Genomic DNA, 21,691 nt, shown 5'->3' on the forward strand with positions numbered 1-21,691 from the left:
CCATTAGAATAGCATATAATAATGCCTTTTGAGAGGAATTATAAAGGCTTTGTTCCAACTAACTTAATTATCCTGATTTGTAACGCGCCTTCCCTGATTTATTTGCATCAATATAAAATGTATGGGCTCCGGGTATTGGTGCATCACACACAGTTCAGCGAAAATCCAAGAATTTCTCTTTACAAGGCTAAGTTTATTGCTTTTCGCAAAATTGCTATTAATTCCTTCAAAAATTAGCAGAAACCCTTTGCCAGAGTTCATAACTCTGGCAAACTTTTTTTATTCATCAATAGTAAATGGCACTACAATCTCTGCTGTGTCTATACCTGCTAATTGATGAAGTCTTAATTTACCTTTTATAATTAATTCAGAGGTTTTTTTCCATATAAGTTTTAATTTTTTACTTGGCTATATGTAAAAAGATTCCTTCTAGGATAATATTATCCCTCGGCACTAAAATTGGTGTAATAGAAATTCTGGAAGGCAATATGGCTAAAATACAATTAAGATTTGAATTTACCCTATCCACATGTGCCTCCTGTCATTTCTCCTTAACAAATGTCAATTCCTTTTCTGCTACAGCTATTAATTCTCTGGGACTATTCAAGTCTTTATCACCTTCTAAGATTTTGTTTAGATCAGGTGTTATTGCAACAGCCAGTCATAAACTGGAAATGTCTCCTAACAATCTTAGAAAGTCACCAAGAATCTGTAGCCAGTTTCTCCTAACTTGTGCCTTTTGTATTCTAATGTTTTGTAAACCTATTTTATAACCTATGGAACTGACAGAATATCTTCTCTGTATTTTTTCAGGAGCAATTTGTAATACCCATTTTGGCAAACCTTTCTTTAGATCTTCAAAGATTTTTTTTTCTAAAATATGTGTTTGAATCAGATAGCCAAATATCATCCATGTAATGATAGATTATAGACTTAGGAAATTGTTTACATATTATTTCCTATGGCTGACTTACAAAGTGTTGGCACAGAGTGGAGCTATTGAGCATTCCCTGTGATAGAATGGTCCGTTGATATCTCCCAGTATACTGAGAATTATTATAAGTAGGCAGTGTGATGGCAAATTTTTCTCTATCCTTTTCTGGTAAAGATATAATGAAGAAACAGTCTTTCAAATCAATAACTATAAGAGGCCATCCTTTTGGTAATAGAGAAGGAGAGGAATTTCAGATTGTAGGGGGCTCGTAGGTTGAATTACTTTGTTGACAGCTCTTAGATCTGTCACCATTCTCCATTTACCAGATTTCTTATTAACAACAAATACAGGAGAATTCTAAGGGCTGGTTGATTCTTCAATATGGTAAAGTCCTCTTGTACAAGTTGTTCTAAAGCCTTCAGCTTTTCTTCAGGGAGTGGCCATTGTTTAACCCATATTGGTTTCACAGTTAATCATAGTAAAATGGTATCTACAAAGCAGTTATCAAGCAAGAATTAAAGTAACAATATTTAGTCCATTTACATTTGGCAAATTAATGAAGTAATCTATTATCTATCCCATCTCTATGAGTCTAAAGTTTTATATCTACTTTATCTTTTATCAGAACTAAGGAACTATAATTATAATATCTTGTCTTCAACTCCATCTAATACTTCAGAAAAATATAATATTGCCTAAGTAAACAGAAAGTGCAAGCTACTATCAAATTCTGTAAATGACAGAGACATCTCACTGCTTAGGAAGTCATCCAAAGATATTTTGTAATGTTGGGCAATCCATCTTCTGACAGCAGTAACAATGACAAACATTCATCAATGTACATCCACATAAAATCCAAGAAAGTATTAACAAAAATACTTCTAGACCCACAAAAAATGGAGTCAATTACAACTTCCTGGAAGCTAAATTTCTTAGATAGGCTCTGTTTGTTGGTGGTGAGCAGAAGCATGGTTTATTTACAAGGTGGTTTCCTGGCTCATGTTAGTGTCATGGACAGCTCTGGCTTTTATAGGAGTTCCTGTTATGTAACAATTAAGTGGGGTTTGTGAGCAGCATGCTACTAGTTGCTTAATGGTGAAATAGACCAGCTGCATCCCTGGAGCTCAGGGGTGAGCATGGCTCACAGAGGCAGTAAGCATACCTCTGCCTTGTTGGAAGAGGTGGAGCCTATAGGCAAAGCCATAACATTAGTCCTAGACATGCCAACTCAGCAATTTAAAAAAATACTTCTGGTCAGAAAAGGATTAGGGGACACAAAAATTTGATAAATTTGCATGGGCTTGAGACAAATAGAATAAAGGATAGTAATAGTTAATAATAATTTAGTTATATTAAACTAATGTTTAGGTTTAAGCTGTCTTTCTCTCTTGACAGATACACGGTGTTTCTTAGACTCTGCCGTCTCTCTCCATCTCTGTTAAGATTTCTCACCCAACTTTACTCTGCTAAGTCATTGGCCAAAACAACTTTATTCTTCAACCAATAAAAGCAGCACATATACAAAATGGCACCCCACATCAAGATACTTTAGAAATTTCTTAACTTTAAAAAGTCAAAATTAAAAACCCATTTGTCAAATAGAAATCAAAAATGAGTTGAAGGAGAAGTTTCTCTTTTGTTTCCACAAAAAGCAAGAGGCTATGGATTTGTTCCAGGTGAATATGGATCTGGTTTGATGCAGGAAGACTGCCTGAAACTTGACAAGTGATAGCCATCAACAAAAATTATAGCTAGTCTTCCAACGGCTTGTTTATGATCTCAAAATTATCTTGTGGACCTTTAGAGAATCTTTGCCTATATTCCGTAAGAAACAGTCTAGAGAACACAATTTCCACACACACAAGAAATGGACTGTGAAATGTTTTTAGCGAATTGGTGAGTCATGGATGTCCTTTATTGGGAGGATTACAGGAATATGGAACAATAAGATAAAAGGGTAGTGATGGAGGAGGGTCATCTGTCTATCTGTTATTTCATTTTTTAATTAATAAAGAAAACTGTTTGGCCTGATAGGTCAGAACATAAGTAGGTGGGGAAGACAGAACAGAATGCTGGGAGGAAGAAGGCAGGGAGGCAGATGGCATAGCTCTCCTCTCTGAGATGGACACAGGTTAGAATTTTCCCAGTAAGCCACAACTTCATGGTGCTATACAGATTATTAGAAATGGGTTAAGCAAGATATGAGAGTTAGCCAAGAAGAGGCTGAAACTAATTGGGCCAAGCAGTGTTTAAAAGAATACAGTTTGTGTGTTGATATTTCGGTTATAAAGCTAGCCATGTGGGAGCTAGGCGGGACGAAAAGCAGGCCTGCTTGCCTCATCACTACAGGGTAGATTATTGATTCTACTTTAAACAAAAAAGCAACTATTAATCTCAAATAGTTTGCATTGAAATCAACTTTTCTATACTAAAACAAATTTAATATAATTTTTGTTATAGCACACTGTATATATGGTTCTAGTCTTGGTTATTGGATTTTCATATGTAGATAAAAATTTTAATGTTATTTTTGCTATAACAGATTATAAGTATGTTTCTATGTTTGACTAAGGTATTATGACTATGCAATTCACTTAGATATGTAGTGTGAAGTTCTAGTTTTTGAAAGCTATTCTTATAAACTATATAGGATAATCAAGAAATATAGGTTAATAGTTTAAGTCATAGATACCAGTAAATTTTGTAGATATGTTAGGCATGTTTTCTATAACATACAGAGATATAGTTTAGATTGATAAATGGTCTACAAATAATTCATGACCTTTAGATTATGGCATTTAAAATGTTGCATTAATCTAAGGTCTCTCATGACACTAAGACACATCTCATCCTGGTAGAACCAGTTTACTTCAGAGATGAAGGCCATTTAAAAAGATCCTTATGGAATTTGCTGTCATTGTGGAAAGATTGGTCATTTGGGCAAAATCCTGCCCTTGCTTGAACTTCTTACAGTATGTTGTACAAACTGGACATGCAGGATCTACAATAGAGTGACCATCGGGCTTTGACAAATCAAGGCAGAATGATACTTTTGTGTTCTGATTCCTGGAAGGTACTCTCAGGCATTCTACAAAACACAGGGGAAAGTAATTGACAAACAGCCAATATGGATGCCACAGTTTTTCAAATTTCCTGCTTCATTGAAAAGTCTTGCCCGATATGATGGGCCTGTAGGTGGAAGATGAATGCCCAATGTTATAAACCTATTTTGGCTGACTGCATTGGCAATCAGTTCTCTGTGTCATTTCTAGAAATTTGGAAGTCATTTGCAATGTATTTTTTGTTTACTTAAATAATATTATATCTCTCTGGTGTCTTTGGTGGAGGTGAAGACTAGATAATTATAATTGTAATGTTCCTCAGATATGATAAGAAGTAAATTAGTGTAAGAATACATGTGCTGCGGTAGCACATTCTGCTCCTTTAGGATTCCAACCCACTTGGATGTGGTCTCTTATACGGTAAATGCAGCTGTTAAGCCTATGCTTTCACTCTTGCTTCCAGATCTCACTTCTGGCAGCTAGACTCTGCTCCTGTTCATGCAGAGGTCTGTAATGTAGGAAAGTGATCTGTAAGTTTACCCTAAACAAATAACCCCTTATTATTGATAATTCTGAACTGGTGTGGGATCATTTTGTAACTTCTGCCATCATTTGGTGCCCAATCATTTGGTATTAGAATCCCCATCTCTGAGTTTCTACCTGTACTCCACCAAGGCTTGAGCATGGCCCAGCTTGGCACAAGTCCTCTCTCAACAATGTTCAGCTGTGGCCTATATGTCAAGCCAGCAGTACATTTGGCTATAGAATTCATATACAGTGGTTTTTCTTGCTATGGATTGGCCACAGAACAGCTTCAAGTTTCCATGCACCCCACCACTAGCCTCTCACCAGCATGCACTGTGGATACTCAGGTGAAATGTGGGCTTCCCTGCTCTGAGACAGCTGTTCTGTAGCTTCTAACATTTTGTCTGCATTTGCTATTTCAGTTCTCTAGGAACAGTGTGTGATTTTTTTTATAAAATAATGATTTTTAATCAGAACATATCTTTCAGCTTTCACCCTAAAATCAGATTCAGACCAACCAAATTTCTCCAAGAGCACCACTAAGCCGCTCTGAGTTTGGTTTGTAGTGGCCTGCGACACCTACTGCAAGGTAATGGCTATTGCACCTACTCCAGCTCAAACTCAACCATAGGTAAGATTCATAATTTGAAATATAAATCATAAATTAATAATTTAAAAGGGAAATATGCCAGACAACCTAACTGTCCAGGGTATCAATAGCCTCTTTACTTACACCATATATGAGGTTTTACAAGACTTATATGATTTTCCTCCTACATCACTATTTTTGATTCTGGGGATAGTCTTCAATATTTTTCCTTAAAAATATGGTTTGATAAGAGGGCTTAGAGTGAGGCACTTTTAGAAATGGTACAGTCTTTACAGAGTGAAACCAAGCTTCTAAAAGAAGAGGTTGGAACTCTTAAGAAGAATACAAACAATTTAACTAACAAAATTCAGTCATCTGTGGTACTTTTTGAAATGGTACAGACTGATAGTAATTTATTAAAATAAAAATTCAGCACCATGGAGAAAGAAAGAGCCAATTTGCCACACAAAACTCAGTCAATGACAGTGGGTGCTGAAACATAGAGAGAATTAGTACTATTGAATGTATCAATCGGATTCTGTCAAAGGGGTATAAGAGATTGTCTGATAGAATGTCTCTCCAGGAAGATAATATGCATACTATAAAGATTATGCCCAAGGATGAGACATTATCTCTATTGGACAGACTTCATACTGTGGAATCTCCTCAATAAGGGCATTAGAACAGAACATTGGAAAGGAGATCAAGTCTTTAAAAAAGGTGATGGTAAACAGATTTGAGAAGATTGAGGAACTTATCCAATTTGATAACCAGGGACAAATGGTACAAAGACAAAATTTAGCCTCATCAGTACGTAAAATCCTCAAGGATAACTTCCCCACAGTTCTGTCTTTCTTTCCAGTAATAACATCAGAAAGAGTATTTGGCCCCAAATACCCTAATGTTGGCAAAGAATATTCATGGGAGTCCATACATATGACTGATCTAAAGGAAATTAAACAAGCAAATGTTAGCTTACAGTACTTTGTTAAGAAAATGGTCAAAACACGGGCTTCTAGTAACAAAGCAATGTCACAAGACTGGACTCAGTTAATCTCAGCAGTCCTAGAAAGTGGAAAGCAGTTGCTTTGGAGTTGCTATGTTAAAGAAGAAGCTAAAATTTTAAAGCAACTCAAAAAAGCAAAAGAACTCAGATTTTTCTAGATCAGATTCTAGGAGAGGAACTTTACTCTGATTCTCAAGATCAAGTTCTTTACAGTGAATACACTTTATTTTTATATAGCACACCAGTTTTAAAGGCTTGGGGCAGGATTCAGGAACCAGAAAAGTGATTTGAATTATATCTTAGGGTTATACAGCATCAGCGAGAAACTGTCAGAGACTTTTTTTTTTTTTACAAAGACTAAGGTTGTACAAATGGGGGTAACTGACCCAGAAGCTAGACATATAATTATTGAATCTTTGTCTTATGAGAATGCCAGCTTAGAATGCAAAAGAATGTTTGGGCCTTTAAAGAACAGATCAGCACCCACAAATGGGTCTTGCAAACAAGGAATGTTGTGCCACTTGACTATGGTACTGAAGCTTGGGTAGGAGAAGCAATTTCTAATGGTAAGAGTAGACAAGAAAATACCAAATATTATAATATTTAATATTTAAATATTTAACTGTGGTAGAATGGGACATCTGAGAAGGGATTGTAGACAAGGGACTCCTAGGAATAATGTCTCTTCAGGGAATGTAAGGAATAGGAGGACTCACCCTTCAGGTATAAGCAGGAAGTGTGACAAAGGCTGATATTAGACCAATGAATGTAGGTCAATGAAAGACAGACAAGGTAACCTGATACCACTGGGAAATGCTGTGGGTGCCATCTTGCAGGCCCCCATGACAAATGAAGGCCAGTTATTCCTACTTACTCTGGAGAACGTATCTCACTAGGAAATTTTAAAAATTCAATGCTTAGTAAATGTGATCATGTCAGGGGGAAGTAGCCAGCAATTGAAGTTCGTGAAGCAGGCCCAACAGCAAACCTAGCTCTCATGGGTGAATGTTGGATAGGAAAGGCCCTAATGGCATTGGTTGCAGAATGTCTTCTTGCTACATCTATGCCTTTATATCTTTGCCGCTGATTTTTTCTTTGTTATCTCTCATGGTGAGGATGGATATGGTGAGATTCCCACTGCCCTTAATGTAGTGTGATTATCTTATAAAAATATCCCATTCTAATGAACATTTTACCTATATATTATTATGAAGATGATTTCCTCTTAAGCAATGTACTTTATATTGTTGAACTGAAGCAAAGATTTTATAGAATAATAGAGTTACTTTAAATAGACTTTTGATGATTGAGGTTCTTAAAAATAGAATAGAGAATCATAATAGAGGTTAGCTTAGTGGGAAAATTAATAAAGGTAAAAGCAAGATAAGGAGTTGTCTCTGCCCCTGATAATTCATGAGTACATAGGATACAAAATGAAAACAAGAAAATGTCACATAACTAATTTTCCTTCAGGAGTTGTATATACTGTGATTAGATTATTACAAGAAACAACTTAGATATTGTGTCCCAGATGCTAAGTTAGCTCAAGTTCTTTTTATCTTAATGTTGAGAGGTGTACTCACAGGTTTGGTGTACATCATAGCTGAAACAAATCTTTTAAATGGCTTATTGTTAAGTAAAGCTGGTTCTGTTAATAGTCTTGTGGTGAAAAACCTGGGGAAGCAACCTAAAGTTACAAATGCACAAAGTTGAGTTTGGGACTCATTGAGATCAAGGATCAAGAGCAAATGAGCCTGGTTATTACTAGCTGCCATGACTTTTTTGTTAGACTAGGTTGGAGATTAAAGATGATCCCTTGTGCCCATTTCTGCCCTTAGTTGCCTGACATAAGAGGTTGTTGATGAGTGGGTCTGTATCCTGACCATTTAAAGAAGATATGACTGATTGTTTTTCATATATAAAATTTTAGTTTTAGATTATTTTAAGATTTCTTATACAATTGCCTTTTGAGATAAAAATAAAATGAGGTCCATTATTATAACCACAAAATGCAGTCTGCCAAAAAAAAAGAACTGATTGAGGAAAATACCTTGCTTCCTTACGCTCTGTTAATATAACAATTTGTATTGGTATAAATGTATTTAGGATCTTGGTACAACTTGCTTTTTATTGCTAATACATGAAGTCTTCAGTCATGTAAGTGATATGAAAACATGTTGCATTTTGCTTGTATTCATTGTAATCTTTAACTTGGAAAATAGAATGTAACCATATTGTAAGTTTTATAATGCTTGAGGGATTTTTCTGGTATATGTGTGTGTGTGTGTGTGTGTGTGTGTGTGTGTGTGTGTGTGCCTGTGTGTGTGTATATATATATATGGCATAAGAAAAAAACTAAGTTAGTTAGAAGGAAAATATTAAGAGACACAAGGGATACATCTGAATAGAGGAAAGAAAAGATGATGGAGAATGTTAATGGTATGTCTGTGTGTGTGTGTGGTTTCTTTTTTCAGTAGCCTCAGAGAATTAGTTCAGCCCCCTTTCTAGTCACAGAGAATTAAGTTTTACACCATCAGATAAAAAAGTCAAATTGAGTGATTAATTTGCCATCTCTGTGGCTTCCCTCTAAACCTCTAAGATTCTAGAGACTGGTACTCATGGCAGCAATAGAAGATGGAAGAGCATTGATTCCATCTTTTTACACTAGGATACTGTCAGATTTTGATCTTGAGAGCTATTTCCTGGAGAAATCAATAATAGGTACTATCTTTTAATCAAATCTGTCAATATGTTTTCTTTGATTGGGAAATGTGAACCATTGAATTGCAAGATATTGGTAAAAAGTGTGTATTATTTCCTGTGACTTTGTCGTATTTTCCCCCATTATTTTTTTTCACAATTTTCTTTTTAAGAAAAGACATATTCTCATATGTAATACATCTCAACCATGCTTTCCCCTCTTTTCACTCATCCAATTCTCCTGCCATTACCCCTCTCCCCTTGTAGTAATGAGACAAACAGGCCCACTTTTGTTCCACCTGGCTCCTGCATGGCTAGCTTTGCACCCAGAATAACAACACACAAATTGTATTCTTTTAAACACTGCTTGGCCCATTAGTTCTTCCCCTTATTGTCTAATTCTCACATCTTGATTAACCTATGTGTAATAATCTGTGTACCACCACGAAGTGGTGGCTTACTGGGAAAGATTCAGCATGTCTGTCCTGGTGGTTGGCTCCATGTTGTCTGCATCACTGCCTTCTTCCTCCCAGGATTCATTTCAGTTTACTCCACCTACCTAATTTTCTGTCCTATCAAATGGTTAGGCAGTTTCTTTATTAACCAATGAAAGTAACACATAGACAGATGATCCTCCTCCATCATTTCCCATTTTTCTGTTTAAACATATAAAAAGGCTTTAACTTTAACATAGTAAAATTACATATAACAAAACAGTTATCAAGCAAGAATTACAGTTACAATATTTATATCTACTTTATCTTTTTTCATAACTAAAGAAAACTATAACTATCTCTTTATTCTTCACCTCCATCAAAGACTCCAGAAGGATATAATATTACCTGCATAAACAAGAAATAAACAACTTACAAACTCTAGAAATGACAGAAACATCTCGCTGCCTAGACAGTCACCCAAAGTTCTTTTATACCATTGGGGCATCCATCTTCAGCTTACAGGCTCATAGTATCCAGCAGACATTTCCATGAAGCAGCAAAATTCAAAGACAGTTCAGTCATTTTTTTCTGTGTTCTGCAAAATGTCTCACAGACTCTTTCATGAGTTAGGAACCCTAGAGAATCATCTCACCTCTAGGCAAGTTAAGCAGTCCTCTCTCTGTGGGTTCTTTGTGTCCAGTTTATGCAACAGACCAGGAAAGAGCAGTTTCTTGCCCAAATGGCTAGCAAACTCCATAAGGAGCCTCTTAGATGCCCATCTTCCTCTCGAAGTAGATTGGTGCTGCCAGGAGTAGACATGTCTCATTGTCATGAAAAGTCCTAAGTTATTAAAACATTTATAATGCGATATTATATAATCTTTGAAAGATATGAAGAATGCCTATCTAACTGAAAAATATGTCTATATATCTAGAAAACCCAACTAACATGAGTACAGGCTTGATTATTATCAATGATTGTCCATTAACCACCTATACTTCCTAATTATACATCACATTTTTAAATGAACTACACAATCACAATACCTTAGTCAAGAGCAGAAACACATATACATATGACAAAATTGACCCTTACTTTATACCAATAAAGCTAAATTTATGCCAATGTAAATTATTCATATTTATATCATATCCCCCTTTAAATGTAAAAGAACATTTATAAACAATTTTTGGGAATATGGGCACAGTTATTTCTCTCCAAACTGCTTCGTGCTGAATGGGGGTGCTGTTGTTTAGGTCTTTCATGGTATAACCTGTGTGCTAGATTCATCTCAGTCGGCAGTTGAGCAAAGTGATTTCTTGAGGGTGTTCACAGCAAAATTTCAGGAGGGCATGGTCTATCATACCATATTGGGATAGAAGCAATCCATAGGGTCTCATCCTCTGTGAAAACAAAAGAACTTGTCAAAAGCATCATAACCTTAAATCCAAATTTTAAAGTCAAGGTATTTTCAAAATATCTATCTTGGATTAGTTCAGCAGCATTTATAAACAAATATCATTTAGCATCTGTTGCTCCTTCCTCAACATTCAAACAATTCAAAGAAAGCATAACAGCATACATTATCAAGATTATCTGTTTATTTTCCATCTTTGCAGTTTTCCTTTAACCTCTATTTCTTTTATTTTTACTTTTACTTTTTGAGACAGATTCTCTGTATATCTTTCTGCTGGAATAACTCTGTAGACCAGGCTGTCCTTGAACACACAGAGATCCTCCTATCTCTGCCTCCCAGGCATTGGGATTAAAAGTGTGTGCTGCCACACCTTGAAGTCACAGAGGTCAATATACCTCTGCCCCTTGAAGTCACAGAGGTCAATCTACCTCTGCCTCCCAAGTGTTGGGATTAAAGGTGTGTACGACCACACCCAACTACTCTCTTTCTTTCTTTACTTTAAGAACTTTAACTTTTTTTTCAAGCCTGCATATCTTTTTAAACACTGTAAACCATTTAGACTCTTTCTTCAACTTTGAATCTTTCTTTTAGTGTATATGTCTCTTTTTTGGCCACATGAGTCTTTAATTTATCAAGAAATATCAGTAGGACTAAAGCCGTAGCTTTGGTGGCTGGATGCAGCCCATTCCTTAGCTTTCCAGCCTCATTGTGGAGGTACCGGCTGTAGCCATTTTTATTGCCACAACTCTATGGTGTTTCAAGGTCCCTGCCAGCAAGCAAGCTGCAACAATATGCACACAGACCAAACTCAGTTGGACTGCCTGAAAGAGTCAGAGTTTGCCCTGGCCGGACGGCCCAGAAAGCTGGCATTTTAAAACACTGCAGCTTTTTTCCTGCTATGGCTGAAAACCAAAAAACATGTGTTCAGCTTTTCATCAACACCTTTTATGTGTTTTGTGGCAGGACCTCTTAAAAGAGCTGCAAACTTTTGAAGCTAAAGCTGAGTCAGGAAGCCTCTCTTAGATGAGAGCACTTGATTGCCTCTAGCAAACAGAGCAGACCCGAGAAATTGCTACTATAAGAAACATGCTTTATTCTATTCTTTCCCAAGCTTTCTCAGTCTTTCTGTGGATTCAGTTATCTACATCTGGGTTCCCTTTTGTAGTAATGAGGCATGCAGGTCTGCTTTTCATCCTGCCTGGCTCTTTCACAGCTAGCTTTACACCCAAAATAACGACACACAAATGGTATTCTTTTAAATACTGCTTATCCCATTAGTTCTAGTCTCTTATTGTCTAATTCTCATATCTTGATTAACCCATTTCTAGTAATCTGTGTACCACCACGAAGTGGTGGCTTATCAGGTAGATTCAGCATGTCTGACATGGTGGTTGGCTCCATGGTGTCTGCCTCACTGCCTTCTTCCTCCCAGGATTCAGTTCTGTTTTCTCTGCCTACCTAATTTTCTGTCCTATCAAAGGGCCAAGGCCGTTTCTTTATTAACCAATGAAAGTAACATGTAGACAGATGACACTGCTCCATCATCCCCCATATCCACTTGTTTTGTTTCCCTTCAGAAGAAAGCGGGCCTCCAAGGAATATCAACCAAACACAGCACAACAAAGTATCAGTAAGTCTAGGCAAAACCCTCATATCCAGGCTGGGTAAGATAACCCTGTAGGAGGACAACAGTCCCCCCAAGAACTCGCTAAGAAGTCAGCGATATCCCTGCTCTCACTGTTAAAATTTCTACAAAAACACCAAGCTAACAACTATAACGTACATTCAGAGAATCTATGTCAGACCAATGTAGGCACTGTAACTGTTACATCAGTTTCTATGAGCCCCTATGTGTCCCTATTAGCTGATTCTGTGGATTGTGCTCTCCTAATACGCTTGACTCTTTTAACTTTTAAAAGTCTTCCTTCCCCTCTTCTTTAGGATTTTCTGAGCTCCAAGCAGGGGTTACCCAATGGAAATCTATAATTTAGGCTCTAATTCTATCTAAAGGTTAGCTGTGGGACTGTGCATTGCTCCTGTCAGCTGCCAGAGATAGGCTTTCTGATAACAATTAGGCTAGGCACCCATCAATGAGTGTAGTAGAATACCATTAGTAGTCATTTTTGTTTGTTTTGTTTTGTTTTCTATCTTAGGTATCTGGTCTATTCAGTCTCCAGATCTTGGTCCTCTAGGCAGTATCAGTCATGGGCTCTGTCTCCTGAGGTGGGTCTAAATTTAAATCAGTCATTGATAAGTCACTCCCACAATGTCTTCACCTCCATTACCTCAGGAATTCTGGAAGGAAGGAAGGAAGGAAGGAAGGAAGGAAGGAAGGAAGGAAGGAAGAAAGGACAGTTTATAAATTGAAGGTTTTGTGGCATTGTGTAGTAATAAGGAGCGGCAGCGGGGCTGCCTGCCCGGCTAGCTCTTGCCCCGAAATAACTACACAGACACTGTATTCTTTTAAACACCGCTTGGCTCATTTCTACCTAGCATCTTCTAGGCTAACTCTCCCACCTGGACTAGCCCATTTCTTATCTTCTGTATAGCACCGGTCTTACCGGGAAGATTCTAGCCTAAGTCCATCCTGGGTCAGAGCTTCATAACGTGCGTCTTCCCTGGAGCAGGTAGCATGGCGTCTCTCTGAAGCATCTGCTCCGGAGAGGAGAGCTGTCGAGTCTGAGCTCACTTCCTCTTCTTCCCAGCGTTCTGTTCTGTTTACTCCACCCACCTAAGGGTGGGCCTATCAAATGGGCCTAGCAGTTTCTTTATTGCTTAACCAATGAAATCAACAGATTGATATATGACACTCCCCCATCACTTCCCCTTTTTCTGTTTAAACAAAAAAGAAAGGCTTTAACTTTAATATAGCAAAATTACATATAACGAAACAGTTATCAAGTAAAAGTTACAATAATCTTTATCATAACTAAAGAAAACTATAACTATAACTAACTATTCTTAACTTCATCAAAGACTCCAGAAAGATACAATACTACATAAGCAAACAAGAAAAAAGCAACTTTTAAAACTCTAGAAATGACAGAGACATCTCGCTGCCTGGACAGTCACCCAAAGTTCCTCTGTACCGTTGGGGCATCCATCTTCAGCCTTCAGGCCCATGGTATTCAGCAGACATTTCCATAAAGCAGGAAAATTCAAAGTCAGTTCAGTCACTATCTGTTGTGTCCCGCAGAATGTCTCGCAGACTCTTTCATGAATCAGGAACCCCAAAAGATCATCTCACCTTAGGCAAGTTTAGTAGTCCTCTCTCTGTGGGTTCTCTATGTGCAGTTTATGCAACAGTCCAGGCAAGAGCAGTTTCTTGCCCAAATGGCTATCAAACTCCATAAGGGTCCTCTTCGATGCCCATCTTCCTCTTGAAGTAGATTGGTGCTGCCAGGAGCAGAGTGTCTCATTATCATGAAAAATCCTATGTTACTAAAACATTAAATGTCCTATTCTGTAATCTTTGAAAGACATGAAGAATGTCTATCTAAAATATATCTCTATATATCTAGAAAATCTAACTAACATGACTACAAGCTTTACTATTATCGATGATTATCCATTAACAACCTATATTTCTTAATTATACAGTACATATTTAAATGAACTACACAATCACAATACCTTAATCAAAATCAGAAACACTTATACATATATCAAAATTGACCTTAAATCTCTACCAATAAAGCAAAATCTATACTAATGCAAATTATTCATATCTATATCATATCCCCATTTAAATGTAAAAGAACATTTATAAACAATATTTTGGGAACATGGGCGCAGTTTTTTCTCTCCAAACTGCTTCCTGCTGAATGGGGGCGCTGTTAATCAGATCGTTTAGGGTGTAACCTGTGTGCCAGGTTCATCTCAGTTGGCAGTTGAATGAAGTAATTTTCTGAAGATGTTCACAGCAACTTTTTGGGAGGTCGTGGTCTATCATACCAAATTGGGATAGATGCAATCCACAGGGTCTGGTCCTCTGTGAAAACAAAAGAACACCCTTTCCAAAGCATCATATCCTTAGACCCAAATTCTGAAGTCAAGATACCTTTAGAACATATGTGTAGGTTCAGCTTAGCAGCCCATATAATGAAATGTCTCTCTGTACTTAGCTCCTTCACAGTCAAAAATTTTAAAGAAAGCACAATGTACATAATCCAGACTTTCTGTGAATTTTCCATTTTTACGTGGCTTATTTTTCTTTATATCTATAACTATCTCTACTCTGTCTCTTTAAAGACTTTACTTTTACTTTTTTCTTTTTAAACCATTAACTTTATTCTCTATATTCTTTTTCTTCTCACTCCCAAGCCAACGTACATTCATCCAACAGTGTGATTCATTTAGTGGTCTGAATCTGTCCTATTGTGAATCTGCAATTTTTTACTATCCAGGAGCACTTTTGATTTACGCCTTTAAATCACTAGGCGCTTAAGAATCTAAGCTGTGACATTTCTAGGTTAACTTTTTGCTTTTTGAGCGCATATCTTGTCCTGGAATAACCCTGTAGACCAGGCTGTCTTTGAACTCTCAGAGATCCGCCTGTCTCTGCATCCCAGGCATTGGGATTAAAGGGGTTTGCTACTATACCTTGAACTCACAGATATCTGTTCGTCTCTGCCTTCTAGGCACTGGGATTAAAGGCGTGTGCTACCACACCTTGAAGTCACAGAGGTTTACTTTAAGAATTTTAACTTTTAGTCTGCATATATTTTTAACACACTTTAAACCATTCAGAAATTTTCTTTGTCTCTGAATCTCTCTTTACTGTATATCTCTCTTTGTTTTTCTGACCACATGAGTCTTTAATTTACCAAGCAGTCTCAGTAGGACTAAAGCCATGGCTTTGACGGCTGGATCCAGCCCATTCCTTAGCTTTCCAGCCTCATGGCGGATATACAGGCTGCAGCCATGTTTATAACAACACCTCTATGGCGTTTCAAGGTCCCTGCCAGCCAGCGAGCTACAACAGACAACACTCAAGTCCTCTCTCAGTAGCCGGCCCTCCTGCCTCAAACAGTCAGAGTTTGCCCTGGCAGGCTGGCCCAGAAAGCTGGCATTTTAAAACAACACAGGTTTGTTCCTGCTGCTGAGTCAGGAAAATTTCAAAATGGAGGACGTACCATTTTGTGCTAGCTCCATCACCAGGTAGGAGCAGCACTCAGCACTTTAATTCTGAGACTGAGCGTGCAGCACAGAAATTCTTTTCATCCAAGTAACATCCAAATCTGGCACGCAGAGCACTGCGCAGTCTGAAAACACGTCTCTGTACGGCGGCAGAATCCGCCATGCTCTTCCACCTGCCTAAGCCTGATTCGGCCGTCTGCCCAGGTGCAGGCGGGGAGCGCTGAGAGCCATCAGCACGGTCTCAGAGCACTCTCCTTCCGATCCCAAGTGGGAACACAACATAAAGCCAGAGTTTGCACTGGCAGCACAGCCCCAAGGAGCTGTGCTTTAAAATGACACAGCATTTTTTTCTGCTGCTGTTGCCGAATCAGGAAATCTCTCTACAGCACGCCACCAACAAACAGCAAAAATCTGTGTTAAACTCTCTCTCCATTATTTTTAAGCCTTCTCAGGTTTTTTAAGTGGGTTTAGTCCATCACGTGGGGCGCCATTTGTAGTAATAAGGAGCGGCGGCGGGGCTGCCTGCCCGGCTAGCTCTTGCCCCAAAATAACTACACAGACACTGTATTCTTTTAAACACCGCTTGGCTCATTTCTACCTAGCATCTTCTAGGCTAACTCTCCCACCTGGACTAGCCCATTTCTTATCATCTGTATAGCACCGGTCTTACCGGGAAGATTCTAGCCTAAGTCCATCCTGGGTCGGAGCTTCATAACGTGCGTCTTCCCTGGAGCAGGTAGCATGGAGTCTCTCTGAAGCATCTGCTCCGGAGAGGAGAGCTGTCGAGTCTGAGCTCACTTCCTCTTCCTCCCAGCGTTCTGTTCTGTTTACTCTACCCACCTAAGGGTGGGCCTATCAAATGGGCCTAGCAGTTTCTTTATTGCTTAATCAATGAAATCAACAGATTGATATATGACACTCCCCCATCAGCATTGGTGGTGTTCTAAGCCCACTACTAGAAGTTACCTGGTTATAGAAGATAGCTCGTTCAGGGTCTGAATCCTCCAAATCTAGGAATTCTCCCTAGGACCACTCTTGTATAATCCTGGGAAATTCCACTGCACTAGATTTCCACATACCCCCTAAATGCTTTCCAATTTCATTCATCTCTTTCCATATTCTCTTGTCCTCCACATACTTAATCCCTTCCATTTCCAGTCCTACCTACCACCAATGTACCCACAACATCTATTTCCCCTTCTCAGGGAGAGCAATGGAGCCAATTTAAAACTCTCCTTATTATTTAGACTTTGTAGGTCCTTTGGCTATAATATGACTATTATTTACTTAACAGCTAATATCCATTTATAAGCTACTGCATATAATGTTTATTTTTCTGGGACCTGATTATCTTACTCAGGGTGATTCTTTTTCCAGTTCCAACCAATTGACTGCAAATTTTATGTCACATTTTGTTTAACAATTGAGTAATACTCCATTTAGTAAATGTATCACATCTATAACCTTGCATTTGTAGAGTAGATTTTCAGAACTGAAAGATCATCTTGGTAGATTATTTCCTTTGAGCAGAATAAAATGTCCTTTCCTATGTCTTTTGATTAATTTTGGTTTGGAGACTATTTTGTTGGATATTAAAATAATTTCACAAGCTTATTTCCAATGTGAACATATTAGACACTCTTTTTCTCACCCTTTACTATGAGGTAATTTCAATGTTTGATTTGAGGTTTGGTATTTTTGTTTGTTTGTTTGGTTGGTTCTTTGAGACAGGTTTTCTCTGTGTAACAACTATGGAACGAGATCTTGTAGATATTGGTTGTCCTAAAACCAACAGACATCCATCTACCTCTGGCTCCCAAGTTCTGGGGTTAAAGGTGTGTGCCACCACCACCCAGTGAGGTGTGTTTCTTGTATGCAGCAGAAGGACAGATCTTGTTTTTGACCCTACTCAGTTAGTTCGTGTCTTTTTATCGGGGAAATGAGTTCATCGGTATTAAGAGATATCAATAACCAATGAATGCTAATTCCTATTATTTGGTGTTTGTTGTTATAGTAGGTTTTATTGGTATTGTTTTTGACAACCCTCTAAACATCTTGTGACTTTTTCCAGTCAGTGCTTTAATCCATTATCTTTATGATGTGACAAGGCAGTGTGAAGGCAGTCATGGTGATTGAGAAGGTAATAAGAGTTTTACATCTAGACTAACAGTCAAAGAAGCAACTGTTTTCCATACTGGGCATATTTTGAGCACAGGAGATGTCAAAAATCTGAAAACCCACCACCACCATGATAAATTTCCTCTAACAAAGCCACATCTACTACAACAAACCACACCTCCCAATAGTTCTACTACCTTTAGTGGCCATTTTCTTTCAAACTACAAGTTCTTAGAAAAGCAATCTAAATAGCTCCCTAACAACATGCTAGATCCCAATATTATTTGGGACCTTTACAAGTGCTATGATTGATCAGGGAAATGGAAATAGACTACCTACTCGCTATTTCTCTTTTCTCTCCTCCAAGACACACACACACACACACACACACACACACACACACACACAGTATGAATATCTTGTCTTTTAATTATGGATGTGTCTACAAGTGTTTTTGCAAAGTGGGAATTGGTGCCAGATCTAAAAGGAGCAGATCAGTTGCCGCCTACACACATAGGACACACATTCTTCACTGGCTGGGACTGCCTCAGCTTTGCACTACTATGTACTCTATTTATTGCCAGAGCTCCAAAATTTCCTATCTTTAAAAGTATTCTCTCTTATCTGTATACTGTATTCAGTTTTACATGGATTAAGGTTTTTTTCAGGTATGATTGGCATTGGACTATTGTTGTATGCTATTCCACTTCAGTTAGAGGCTGGCTCTAGAGTTGGATTATGATTTCCAATCCTTTAGACCCAAGCATAATTTTTAAAAATGAATTACATAGTTTTTGTGCCATATCAGGTGAGCCACTTGAGTATGTTACAGAGTCAACAAAAGAACAAAATAAGAAGACTGATTATTCCTAGTGTATATTATTTCTACTCATTTCATACTTTTGGTTTACATTTAAATCTCAGATTGTTTTGCAAAGGTATAAATCTTGTCTCAACATTTATAATACTATTCTTTTAAACTTTTTATACCTCAAATTTTATAAGCATATGTATATGACTAAAAATCTATAAGAAACAGGTTAACTTAAGACTCCTAACATCAAGACTAATTGTTAAAAATCTATAAGTAGGAAATCTTAAAGAAAACATGTAGCTAGTCACCAAGTTAGCTGTTGTCCCCTCATTATGATGGAGGTAGCCACATGACTCACAGTTATCATTGAATTGGAAAGGATGTATTTTGCCATGTGACTTTCCTTCCATCTTGTTTAAAAGCGATGATATGGTATAAGAATAAAGAAAAGCAATAAATAGGCCTTTGAAAAGGAATGTTAGACACAAAAATACAGAGTTTAACACATCTTCTTGCTGTTTGCTAGTGGCTTGCCACAGCTCCTTTAACAAAGACTTTTCTGACTTAGCCTCAGCAGACAAAAAGTGGCTGTTTTTGAAATGGTGGCTTTCTGGGTTAAGCTGCCAGCCTGACCTCTGGTTCTATCTGTAGCAAGGAGCTGTGAGGTTGCCTCCCTGCCACCGCAGCTCCCAGCCATCTTCTAGCTTTACCCGAAATAATTACATGGAAACTGTATTCTTTTAAACATTGCGTGGCCCATTAGTTTTAACTGCTTATTGGCTAGCTCTTACATATTGATCTAACCCATTTCTAATATTCTGTGTAGCCCCATGAAGTGGCTTACCAGGGAGATCTTAACCTATGTCTGTGTCTGGTGGGAGAATCATAGCGACTGCCTGACTCGGTTTCTTTCTCCCAGCATTCTGTTCTGTCTACTCCACCTACCTAATATTCTGTCCTATCAAAGCCAAGGCAGTCTCTTTATTTAACCAATGAAATTAACACAAAACAAGAGACTCTCCCCCATCATCTATCAGGAGAAGGAACATTTGGATGGGGTTTGTGAGTAGTGTGCTTCAATTTACTTGATCACAACATGGACCAGCTTTATGCCTAGAACCGAAGTAGTATATGTGGCTCAGAGGTGCAAGCTGTTTTGCCATGCTAGACTGTATTGAGCAAGCAGGGAGTACCATAAACACCATAGTAATACACAGTTCATTTTTTAGACTGGGCTGGCAAGCAGGAAATACTGTATATGCAATACTACTGACACAGCTTAAATTTAAGAAACACTTCCCATTTTTAAAAAAAAGTGTTCTTGGACAGTAAATAATCATTGGTATGCAATAAAGCCAAATCCAGATGAGTCACAGTGTTGGATAAATACACATAGGCTTGGAAGTGAGTTGGTTAGACATTTGGGCAAGAAACTGCTCTAGCCTGGACTGCTTCAGTGGACATGCAGGACCCATGGAGAAATGACGGCTGAACTTGCATTAAGGTGAGAAGTCCCTTCAGAGTTCTGGCTTCAGGAAAGAGTCTTCTCGAAATTGTGCAGGACACAGAAAATTTTGACAGACACACTGCCAGTAGAGGTAGGACTGTCATAAAATTTCCTGCTTTGTAGAATAGTCTGCTGGATATTGTGGGCCTGTATGATGGATGCCCCAATGGTACAGAAAACTTTGGGTGACTGTCCAGATATTGAGAAGTCTCTGTCAATTCTAGAGTTTTGGAAATTGCTTACAATGTACTTTTAGTTTACTTAGGTAATATCATATCCTTTTGGAGTCTTTGATGGAGTTGAAGAATTTATAGTTATAGTTTTCCTTAGTTACGATAAAAGATAAGGTAGATATAAATATTGTAACAGTAATTCTTAATTGATACCATTTTTATATGTAATTTTACTATGTTAAAGTTAAAGCCTTTCTTTCTGTTTAAACAGAAAAAGGGAGGTGATGTGGAAGTCCCCTCTGTGTCCTGTGCTTACCTTTAATGAATAAAGAACCTGCCTTGGCCTCAACAGGTTACTTAGGTAGGTTGGGAAAATGTAACTGAAAACTGAATCCCGGGAGAAAAGAGGGCAGGAAAGATGCTATGGTGCCACTGGAAACAGATGCTGGAAATATTACCAGTTAAGCCACTGCCATGTTACAATACATAGAATAATAGAAACCAATTCTTGATCATTCTTACCAGCTCCTCCAGGCTGTCAAATCGAGCTAGTTCGGCTGCCTGTGCCCTACAGTAGGCTTGGCTGACTGTCCAGTTTCTCCGTTCATCAGAAAAATAAAAACATTTGTTTTCAAATCCAATCCAGCCATTTGTACAGTTCGCATAACAAGATCCAGGGGTCAACACGACTTGTTTTTCCTTTCTCACTAAAATGCAGACAGTGCAATGAAATAAAGCAAAGAAACATTTTCATGGTACATCTCTTTTGCTAGCCATGCAAATCTCATTTGGGGTTTATGTGTTTATGCTGTGCTCCAGTTTATCACTAGAGGACCCGTTCAAGCATGATGGTCCCAAATCCAAGGTCTTCCAGTGGGCTATGAAGAAATGCTTTATTTTCTTTCTTTATAAATATAAAGAAGAATTTAAGAAAGAATTTTAAGAAAGAGTCTTGTTACATCCCCTTTCCTGGATCTCACTGTGTAGACTACACTTGTCTGAAGCTTGTATTTATCCTGCTGGCTGTGCCTCCCATGTGCTGGAACTAAAGGCACAGTGCCATACAAGTAAATCATTTCTAGGCCATCAGCTCCTTAGAACTGAGAAGTTTAAACTTCTTTCATTTTAAAAGTTAAGATGCAGTATCTTACAAAATGGGCTATTGATAAACAACATCCTGAACACAAGGACAAGAGAGAGAGCACAGAACATGTCCATGGCCTCAATCAACCCCACAGTACCTCAAAGCAATGACTAAAGAAGGACAATT

The 21,691-nt window shown here is 38.0% G+C and overlaps 1 protein-coding gene across 1 annotated transcript in view; it reads right to left on the reverse strand.

The window, feature by feature from the left end:
* LOC142855694 (uncharacterized) overlaps positions 1 to 21,691 on the reverse strand; it is a 63,427-nt gene that overhangs the window by 33,397 nt on the left and 8,339 nt on the right. The window contains exon 4 of the mRNA XM_075982141.1: positions 20,944 to 21,128. Coding sequence (XP_075838256.1) covers positions 20,944 to 21,128 — 185 coding nt within the window. The remainder of the gene's footprint in view (positions 1 to 20,943; positions 21,129 to 21,691) is intronic.

Source organism: Microtus pennsylvanicus, chromosome 8, assembly GCF_037038515.1.
Source record: "Microtus pennsylvanicus isolate mMicPen1 chromosome 8, mMicPen1.hap1, whole genome shotgun sequence".
In the NCBI taxonomy this organism is placed as follows: Eukaryota; Metazoa; Chordata; class Mammalia; order Rodentia; family Cricetidae; genus Microtus; species Microtus pennsylvanicus.